Source organism: Melospiza melodia, chromosome 18 (genome assembly GCF_035770615.1).
Source record: "Melospiza melodia melodia isolate bMelMel2 chromosome 18, bMelMel2.pri, whole genome shotgun sequence".
NCBI lineage: Eukaryota > Metazoa > Chordata > Aves > Passeriformes > Passerellidae > Melospiza > Melospiza melodia.
In genome coordinates this window covers 7609461-7620162 of record NC_086211.1, presented here as the reverse complement: position 1 = coordinate 7620162, position 10702 = coordinate 7609461, and the positions used below count along the sequence as shown (strand labels likewise).

Sequence of the window (10702 nt, the reverse complement as noted above, 5' to 3'; positions counted from 1 at the left end):
AAAATAAACAACCCAGGGAGAAGGTGAGAGAGCACAGGAGGAAACACCTGCCTGCAGAAGCACCAGTGGGTTCCAAGTGTGCTGGTGTAATCAAACACCCTTCTCTCACCAGGGCTGCAGACAAAGCAGCAGGTCAGGTCCCCGGCACAGTATTTGAGGGCTGCTCCTCTGCCTCATGTTTGCTTGTCTCTTGCACTCATGGATCTACTTATTGTGGGACTGAGAGTGTGCTGAAGTCAGGGGAAAACTCTCATTTCTTTGCACAGGTAACTTTAATGTCAGTCACTCTTTGAGGTCTTGTCTGTGAGGCTCCCTTCTGTACTTGAGTGCCAAGTTGGACCTCAAGTAAGATACTACTCTATGGGTTAAACCAGAAGATTGTGCCATTGGTTTTCAGTAGTAACACAGTTTTCTGTACAATAAATGGAAGGGGCTAAATGTACCAGTTCATCCTTAGGATTGCTATCAGCTGTGCATGAGAACTATGGAGCCTCCCTAGACAGCCCTTTCAGAACATTTAAAAAAATATTTGACAGAAATATTGAGATTCTGGACTGAATTTATATGGGTTCAATTCACTATGGAATTATTATTTCTGTAAACACCTGCCAGTCCATAGTTGTAGTAGAAATATCTTTGACCCTTAAACTCTGATAAAATTTGTGAACTTTACCCCCAGAGCTGTAGCTGGTAGAGGAGACCAAGCACAAAGGACATAGTATTTCAGTGGCATGAAGGACAGAGCTGACTTGAAAACAGGTGGGTCTGGATTAGTAGAATCAAGAAGAAATTCCTTCAATAATGACTCTTTCTTCTTCTTGAGGAGTATCAAGAGATTCTTTGCACCTTGTGCCTTTAGCAGACATTTTATTTAGGAAAAAGAAGAAGGAATGTTCATAATGGGGTTGATGTGGTAGCCTCCATTTTCTGTAGATGAAGGATCTTGGGGGGCATATTGCTGCAATTTATTCTGGTTTTGAATTTATTCTTTTTATTCTGTGAGTGGGGCTGGGTTTCCAGCAAACTCTTTTCTATGAGGCTCAAAAGCTTTGTGTAGTAATGCACCTTGAGATGTGTTCCATTAGTACTTGCAGAGTGTGCCTAATGAAATCAGGAGCTGTGTATTCAGGCTGCTTGCAAGATAAGATCACACATAAATACAGATTCAGCAATCAGGTACTAAAGGAGAAAAAGAAGCAGAAAGATAAGAGTCTCTCATTTGACTTTGTGGTCTCTTTCTCTTCATAACAGCTCCTTTTCAAAGATGTCTTTCAAGCAACATTCTAGCAAGGTTAAAAAGCATCTCTCAGAACTGCAGGTTAAAACTACCAAGGCCAGTTTGAGCTGGGCAGGCAGTGTTTAAGCTCAGAACACAGCCTAAGGTTCCCAGAACAAAGGTAGGATGGCAAAACAATTTGCTGAGAGAGCTGGTTTTCCCCTGTCTGCCACTGAAACAAATAGCCATCAACTTAAATCCCTCCTGGAAACCTGCTACCAGGAAACAGGCTCCATCGTGGAGAGGGTTCCTAACCTCTGTGTCCTGAAAGGAAACTGCAGAAACAGGAGGATCATACATCTGTCTGTCCTGCCAGGACAGATTGGCAGTGAAGAAAGGAGTGAGATTTAGTGGAATTGAACTGGTGGAGAACAATGTTTTCTTTTAGACACAGAGCAGATAAGATCACATTCTGTGCATTTCTTCATCAGTGCTAGCTAGCTTTGGCTTTCTTTTTGTGCTTTGTACTTTGAGACCTGTGGGAAATCTGCCCTCTGCAGAAGTTACAGTCCAGTCAGCAGGAAACACTGAATTCAAGATCAATAATATTCTAGAGCCTTCTGCTTAGTTACCACTCACACCATGTGGCCAAGAGCCATTGAGTCAAATATGTGGCCAAGAGCCATTGAGATATGCCTGACGTGCACCTCCTGTCTTAGTTTCTCTGGTTTGCCTCACAAACGCAGTGATTTCAGAGTGATGCCAGTTACTGTTATTTATTGGCATTGAGCACTGGAAGCTCTCACTACACCTACTCTTGCAATAAATAATGCAAATGTGAAAGTAAGAGCATAGAATCCCTGGGAGACAGGTATGCAGTGCTGGCTGTTAAATAATGACAACATCATGGCACAAAAAAAGTTTAAAAACAAAGGTGATTTCATAGAACTGGGGAAAAAATCCCTTAGATGTATGGGTACACCCTTAAGGACTTAATTACACTTAAAACAAGTTTATCTTTTTATTCAGCTCCTGTGAGTGAAAACCAGTTTTCTTGACTTTCAGGGTTGGGCTTTAAATACCTGTGGCATTATCAGTTCTGTCTCTTCCACATGTACCTGTATTTTGTCTAGGAAAGACTAGGAGAAACTGGAAATGTTGGCACTTTCTTTGCAAGTTTATTTTACAACATGTATCTTTTCCAAAACTGCACAATTCAGCTGAAGTGCAAAGCAAATGGAAGTCTTTGGCACTTCACCTTTGCTCACCTACTGTCTGTTTTGTGTTTATTCCATGCCCTCAAAGAAAATAGAACTCATAAGAAAATAAATCAGAGATTCATCAGTTTTATTGGTGCATAAATTCAGTGTGACTCGCCATCTAGTGCAGGTTTAGGGCATAACATAATTACAGAGACAGTTTTAAGTCAAGGTGATTGTCTCCTAAAACACTTCAAAAGTAGTGATATTTCATTTCTGTAAGCAGGCAAAGTAACATAAAATTTACAGGAATCCAGACATAGATATTGATAAAAGGACTCGCAAGTGAAATTTGAGAGATGAGATATGGGAGTCATTCATCAGCTGACAAAGTAAAGGACAAATATTCTAATGAAAAGCAGTGCACAATCCCTTTACAAGAAAAGGAGGAACATAAAATAATAGGGAAAACACGGATGTGTTCAAACAACCTATTTATTCAAGCTGGTTTGCATTGGTTCATTCAGCATCAGAAACTAGACAGCATCCAATAACTGTCTGGTTTTAAATGTCTTTTCTTTCATTCCAGGTGACTGATTCCTTAGATGTACACCTGATTCCTTCCCCTCACCATCTGATAAAACATCATTTATCATGAGAACATTTCTTAAATCCTGGATTCCTCAGTGTTTGTGGATTCTCAGGTCACCTTCCAGAACATTCCATGGAAACAACAGGCTTCTTACATTTCAGATTACTTCCCATTATGAATCTGTAAATCAGGGTAAAAAGGAAGTGCCAGAATATTTCAACTTTGCAAATGATGTCTTGGATGAGTGGGCACGACTGGAAAAGGTAGTATTTGTCTTTAATTTTATAGACATTGAATTATAGTTTAACCCCAGCTGTCAACTGAGAACCATAGAGCCCCTGGATCTCACACACACACATCCACACACATCCAGTGGGATGGGGAGGAGAAACAGGAGGAAAAAAAGGTAAAACCCATAGGTGGAGGAACAAACAGTTTAAGAATTGAAATAAAATATAGTAATAAAAATAATATTAATAAAAATTATCACTATTGTAGAAGTATTTGTAGAAATAGTAGTGATGAAAAGGGAGATAACAAAAAAAGAGAGAGAAACAAAGAAAACCCAGAAAAGATGAATGATGCCCAACACAATTTCCCACTGCCCTCTGATGGACACCCAGCCTGTCCCCAAACAGCAACTGGCGCCTCTCAACCAACTTCCCACCAGGGTATCAACTGAGCAGGACCTCCTGTGGCTGGAATATCCCTCTGGACAGTTCAGGTCAGCTGTCCTGTCGGTGATCTCTCCCAGTTTTCATGCACCAACTTGTTGGCAGAGTGTGAAAAACTGGAAATTCCTTGACTTAGTTGTTGCTAAGCAGTGCTTACTCTATCCCAGTCCAAACCAGGACATGGTGGAGCAAATCTCAAATGATACCATTTTATTAATGGTACTGGATAGCAGTGGCACAATTTTGTTTGTCAGAAAGATGGGTATCACTCCAAGAGTTGATAAGGGTGATTTATATTGAAGTGAGACCTTTCAAAGTTTGTCTTATTTTAATATCTGCTCACATGTTCTAGGATGGCAGAAAACCAGCAAATCCAGCTTTTTGGTGGGTCAATGATAAGGGAGAGGAGGTGAAGTGGAGCTTTGAGGAGTTGGGCTCTCTGTCCAAGAAGGCAGCCAATGTCCTTTCTGAGGCCTGTGGTTTGGGGAGAGGAGACAGAATTGTGGCAATTCTGCCTCGTGTTCCTGAGTGGTGGCTCCTGAACGTGGCCTGCATGCGAGCAGGTGAGTGACTCAGGGACTCGGTGGCTGCAGACAGAAAGCAAACAGAGCCTACAAGCCATCTATTAGATGAGGGTGAAGAAAATGCAAGCAGGAATATTCTGTTGGGGCCTCTACAGCTGCTCTTTTGGCTAGAGGGAGAATTGGCTGCACCCACACAGGAAGCACTGACATGGTCCAGTCAAAATCAGTGAATTCAGCCAGTGAGGGCTGAATGGCTGCAACCAAAGGCCACACTTGGCCACATACATTGGAAGGGAGCTGAATTTATCATGGAAGAACTTGGAGTCATTAATAATTCAATAGATCTATTTTGCTCTGCTTTTAAACTGATAAACATCCATGATGGATAAAATCAGCATCAACAGAGAGACATAATCAAGTCATTTTGGGAAATGCTAAGTTTTCTCAATTGCCTCTTGCTTTTTTCCAGGAATTGTCCTTATTCCAGGAACATCCCAACTAACTGCCAAAGACATCTTATACCGACTCCAGGCTTCAAAGGCCAAGTGCATTGTTACCAATGATGCCCTGGCACCTGCAGTGGAATCTGTCCTGTCTGACACCCAGTTCCTGAAAACCAAACTCATTGTAGGCCAGGGGAGCAGGGATGGGTGGCTGAACTTCAAAGAACTCCTTGCGTGAGTATCCAGCTCTTTTCTTTCCAGTTCTTTGAGGTTTTGGGAGCTGTATCATTCAGGTGACATTGCTGAGTTGTGGAGGTAATTTTCAAAATACAAATAAGTTACATTTTTGCACCCCTCTGTCAATTCCTTGATTTGTGGCCATACTGGTAGAGGTTCGTCCAATCCAGGTTTTGGGAGCTTAGTTCACGTCCTTCAGCTTCACTTAGCAGCCTGCCAGTTTTTAGAAGCTCTCTGCTTCTACTGTGACCACCAGACAAGCACACAGAGCTCTAAACAATTGTTATAAGCTTGTCTGCTGGAGCCCATTCTAATGGCTCTTGATTAAATGGGAAAATACCCATTGCCAGCTCTTGGTGCTCAGTTCTTTCTTTCCTATACGATCCTGGTAGCTCAAAGGATCTGAATTTTCCATCACTCTCTTGAACATTAATGACCTATTATTTGTAATAAGATCAATGTACTTGGCATAATAACCTTACTTATTGATTTCTAGTGGGGGCTGGTTTTTCCTCATTGGTTTCTGGTTGCTGTTCCATAATCAGCACCTGGAGTGCCCTTGCTAAAACAGTTACAGACAAAGTCCTTGAAATATTCTGTAGGTGCTCATATCTTGAAAGTTCTGGCATACAGGGCATACTCGTTACAAGCAAAATGTGTTCTCTAACTGTTCTTACCTGTGTTACCACTTATTTTGTGAGATCGTTCACTTTGGGCAATTTTCCTGTTGAACTTCTAAGCTATAAAAATGCTGTTGCCCTGGTGGAAAACTGCACATAGTGACTGGAATATATAATTTCTTCTGAAGGGTTGTATCTGCTGACCATCAGTGTGTCAAGACAAGAAGTCAAGACCCAATGCTGATCTATTTTACCAGCGGAACTACAGGCTTCCCAAAAATGGTGCTGCAGTCCCACAGCAGTTATGGCATTGGATTTGCAGTCAGTGGCAGGTATTACCTTGCAGTTCCCTCCAGGGTCCTGATTAAGTGCTGTGATCAGTGTTGAACTGAACATGAGGCCATAACATTCCAGTAAATGCAGGCATTTTATGACTGTAGGATCTTGCATCTTCCTCATCTTGAAAATTAAAGGATACTTTTCCCAAAGCACTCTGAGTTGGAAGCTGGTGATCAAGGGGCCAGAAAAGTAACTTGTTTAGTTTCCTGGAGAAATGAGCTGTGGCTTAGCTGATGTCTCAACTGCACCAGGTGGGGAAAGCCAATTCCAGATGATCTGTTTGGGTTCTGCTCTAGATCCAGATTCTGCAACTCAGGACAGAGATGTTTTGCACTGCTCACAAGAAAAATAAATGCTCGAAACATTAAGCAGGAGGGAAGGAAGGGAAATCAGAGAATATTTAAGACTCTTCAACTCTCTCAAACTTTCTACAGAGCCCCACTTGCTGACACCACATCTTCTAATGGAAGCCTCCTGCTGTGACCTGGGCCTGACCCACTCACATTCTCTGCAGCATTTCTTTCCTCTCTGCTTTTTCATCAGGCAATGGTTGAAATTGACTCCTTCAGATATAATGTGGAATACCTCTGACACTGGCTGGGTAAAAGCAGCTTGGAGCAGTGTTTTTGCACCGTGGATCTGCGGATCTTGTGTCTTCATACACAATATGCCACAGTTTAAACCAGAAGTTATTGCAGAGGTAAGCGTAACAGTTTATACTGTGATATTTATTTCCATTTTACAAAAGTGAAGGAAACAAACTGGAATCCAGTCCATGGGTACCATTGCTTAGTAGCAGCAGGGATAGTATTTCCCACATCCCAAGGAATCATCCCTCCATTTGATACCCATAGGCTCAAGGAACAAGTGTTTTCCCTTCTGGGTAGGCCCTGTGTCATTGTTTGAGTGTAGAGAACAACTGGACAAAGATGCAGGATATAAAGGTCTTGGGATCACTGCTGTGTTGCCCAATATTGAATCCAAACCTTACTCCAGGTATGGACTTCCAGCTGCCTTGTGGACAGGCTGAATATGGGCTAGTATTCACAATATGGCATAAACCTGTATTAAGGTTCTGTTTTCCTAAATTTTCAGTGAGTTGCCAGAGTGCTTATTCTTCCCTTAAGGCACTTTAAACCAATCAGCTGATTGATGCCCCTCAAAATTGGCCTCTTTTGTTAATCACCTGCACATTCAAAAGGTCAGAGCCAGCATTACACTTTCTTTTCAGCAAAATAATTTCCTATTTTTCTAGACTCTCTCAAAATATCCCATCACCACCTTCTGCACGGCTCCCACTGCCTTCCTCATGCTGGTCAAATATGATGTGAGCAGGTACAGCAGGGAGGGGAGGGAGGCTGGGGTACAATGCTGGGACACCTCTGCAGGCTTAGGTCCTTGGGTTCCTTAATTCTCTTTTACAGTTCAAGGAAACCTAATTAGCAAAGCTTGCTTGCTCTCAGTAAAGAACACTCTCTTTTCAAATGTGAGAAGAATTAGCCACACCATAGGCTACGTGGGCTTCAGGACTGGCTCTTTGAATAGACAGCACAGAGGAAACAAAGGAGATTTTTTTTTTTTAAGCTGTCACTTCCTCTGAATTTAGGCTTCACAGTTCAATTGAAGTCAATGTTTTGGGCAGCATTGGATCAGGGAGTTACTGGTGCACCATGGAGTTGTTCTCACATGCTTGAGAATGAAGGGAGCAGTTAGAGGAGTTCCACCTGCTGAGAGTTACTTGGCAGCCGTTCTTCCTGACTTGTTAGTCTGTAAAATACCCAGCCTGTGAGAAGTGATTTGCAAGGGGTTTTCACATCTTGGTAAGGTACTCATTCTTGTCACATAGGTCTTTCATCCTACCAAAAGCAGTCCAGGTTTTAGCAGAGTTCAGCCTCTGTGTATCTATTTATCCTTCCTTTTGCTCTAGAAAATTCTCTGTGTTATACCAGATCTTAGATGTTGGCACATAACAGAGCTTTCCACACACATTTGATGTGCTTGCTCAGATTCCTCCTTTCATGTCAGCTCTCCCAAGGAAACGCTTTTTCTCATGCATTTTCCAGCAGAAAAACCTACTTCTATTGCCACAGAGATAAACCACATCATCTGCAGTGGCAACTCAAGCAGTCTAGCATTCTAGTCAAGGTGTGCATATCAGAGTGATGATTGTCATTTCCAAAGGAGCTTGTGAAGTTTTACGTTTATTTCCTTGGAAAGCTGAGGGAGGCTGTTTGGTTAAGTCTATTTACTGTTCTTGCAAGAGTTAAGAAAATTATTTCATTTGCTGTTCCTCTTAAGCTACAAGTTCCTGAGTCTGAAGCACTGTGTAACTGGAGGGGAAGCACTCAATCCTGAAGTGTTGGCGAAGTGGAAAATCCAGACAGGGGTGGATATCCATGAAGGATATGGCCAGACCGAAACAGTACGTTTGCAATAAATATAATTATTGGTAATAAAATCTTCTACCATGTTTACTTCAAAAGCAAAACCAAAATAGATTATTTGCTCTGGGTATCAATTTGTCCTGTGTGAGGTTTTAATGAAAAATATCAAAGCAGCTCACATCCCAGACTCTGATGTTCTTGAGAACCACGGCGCTTTGGTCCTGATTCAGCCCTTGTCACAACAAAGTCACAAAAAGGAGTCCTTTCTAATGCAAATAATAAAATTTACAGGATACTGCAACAAATTTCTTAAAAGCTTTAAAAAATCTGTTCTGCAGGTGACAATCTGTGCCAATATGGAAGGAATGAAAATTAAACCCGGCTCTTTGGGAAAAGCTGTTCCCCCTTATGATGTGCAGGTATGTGGCAGTTGTGGGTAGAAGAGTAAGGCAGTGCTGTGTCCCTTCTGTGGCCTGCACTGAGCTGCAGCAGATGTTCCTGTGAGCTGATCAAAGCAGCCCTGCTGTGTGTGTCCTTTCTGCAGATCGTAGATGAGCAAGGGGCTGTGGTGCCTCAGGGAGAAGAGGGCACCATTGCTGTCCGGGTGAAGCCCAAACGGCCCTTCTGTCTGTTCTCCGAGTACTTGGTGAGCCTGACTTGCTGTGCCTGTGTCTGCTCAGGCACCCAGGAGACACCCAGGGCAGAGGTCTGCCAGGAGCAGAACTCCATGCAGAATTCTCAGAAAGTCTCCCTGGGTTACTTGAGGACTTTGAGCCTGATCAGTGCATAGTTTCAGGAACAGACTGACTGACTGTAGCTTCAAAATGCAACGTGAACCAGGGGATACCTTGTTCCAGATATGTGCCATGTGCTTCATGTTCAGAGCATCACTCTTTTCCCTCTATTCCATTCCTATCTTTGTTTGAACATTATTGAAGAACAGCCCATAAATTCTACTCTTACACATCAGAAGCTCATGGAGGCTTTCCAAGGCAAAGGTATTTTATTCCCTCATTCCACTATCAGAGGTACCCCCATTCCATCAGGCACTGCAGTCAGAGGAAACCTTTGTACAGTTGCCTGTCACACACAACATGTGCACAAGATCAACAGCACAAACACAAGCTACAGTACAAACCCCTCACATGTAGAAGATCATATGGCTCTGAGGTAGTGACACCTCAGTGAAAATATAAAGCAGTACTGAACACACTCATTTTGAGTACAATTTTTTGTTCATTTTTAGCATCACTGCTAAGGAAATGCATTACAATTCACTAACAATAAGGTAACTTTTTGGAAATGTTTGATTGTTGCCAGGATAATCCAGAGAAAACTGCTGCCTCTGTGCAAGGAGATTTTTATCTCACCGGGGACAGAGGCGTTATGGACAAAGAGGAATATATCTGGTTTGTTGGAAGAGCTGATGATATCATTAACTCTGCTGGGTAAGGCATCTCCTGTTAGATCTGCCTGATGAAATGCAGCCTGGCAAGGCCAAGGACTGGTCCCTGCTGCTGGGCTGAGCTGTCTCTGTGCTCCCCAGGTACCGCATTGGCCCCTTTGAGGTGGAGAGTGCATTGATAGAGCACCCAGCAGTGGTGGAGGCGGCTGTGGTCAGCAGTCCCGACCCAGTGCGAGGGGAGGTAAAGCAAAATAGGGAAAAAATGTCCTTAAAAGAAATACCCTTTCTATTAATTATCAACTTCCTTATAAGTACCAGGCTTCCTTGGAATTCAGTGTTGCAAACTTTTGAAATTAGGTGGGCATAAACATTTTTAAATCCACACCTTGAGAGATCTTACAATATCAGAATTATTTCTTTGCAGGGTTTTATGTGGGGAAAAAAATTGGTTTTTCAGACTAATCATGTGATCTTTTTGTCTAAGCAATGAAATTTTGATTATTTCTCATTTACCACTAAGCATATGGTGGCAATGATATCCACAGTGTTGAATTTTTGCTTTATATTTTTCCAACCTTGCAACGTTTCTTTGACCAACTGGGATAAGATTTTAATCTCTCTTTATTTTCTGTACTAGAACTTTTTGAAAGTTTAATAATGTATAAAGTTAGAAAAAAAGTAGAAAATAGAAAAACATTCTTTTCTCCAGAATGTGTCCTTCATAACACAGCAGTTGATAATAAACAGCTAGTGAAAAGGGAAATTAAAGAAAATTATTTGGCATTCTGAATTTTGACATTCACTTTTCACAACAAATGTATTCATTTATTGCCACCTCTGGAAGTTAATGGAACCCCTTCATTTGTGGTTCACAGGTGGTCAAAGCTTTCGTTGTTTTAGCTCCTGCTTTTGTATCACATGATCCAGAAAAATTAATTCATGAGCTTCAACAACATGTCAAGAAGGTGACTGCACCATACAAGTATCCAAGGAAGGTAAGTACAGCCCAAAATGACATTGTTCCAGAACTTGTGCATTTTTTGTCCTGCTTCAGCTCTTTTTCAACATC

At 41.9% G+C, this 10702-nt stretch overlaps 1 protein-coding gene across 4 annotated transcripts in view; it reads left to right on the top strand.

Annotated features, from left to right (window-relative positions):
* Window positions 1-10702, top strand: part of LOC134426688 (acyl-coenzyme A synthetase ACSM4, mitochondrial-like) — a 32835-nt gene that overhangs the window by 20856 nt on the left and 1277 nt on the right. For 3 of the 4 annotated variants that reach the window (XM_063171902.1, XM_063171901.1, XM_063171904.1), the window contains exons 2-13: window positions 3005-3270; window positions 4034-4244; window positions 4675-4882; window positions 5694-5837; window positions 6388-6544; window positions 7100-7179; window positions 8143-8266; window positions 8567-8647; window positions 8773-8874; window positions 9549-9676; window positions 9775-9874; window positions 10509-10628. In XM_063171902.1, the coding sequence (XP_063027972.1) occupies window positions 3070-3270; window positions 4034-4244; window positions 4675-4882; window positions 5694-5837; window positions 6388-6544; window positions 7100-7179; window positions 8143-8266; window positions 8567-8647; window positions 8773-8874; window positions 9549-9676; window positions 9775-9874; window positions 10509-10628 (1656 nt within the window). In that variant the 5' untranslated portion in view covers window positions 3005-3069. Of the gene's footprint in view, window positions 1-683; window positions 760-3004; window positions 3271-4033; window positions 4245-4674; window positions 4883-5693; window positions 5838-6387; window positions 6545-7099; window positions 7180-8142; window positions 8267-8566; window positions 8648-8772; window positions 8875-9548; window positions 9677-9774; window positions 9875-10508; window positions 10629-10702 lie in introns of those variants that run through there. The other variant, XM_063171905.1, reaches the window with a different exon arrangement.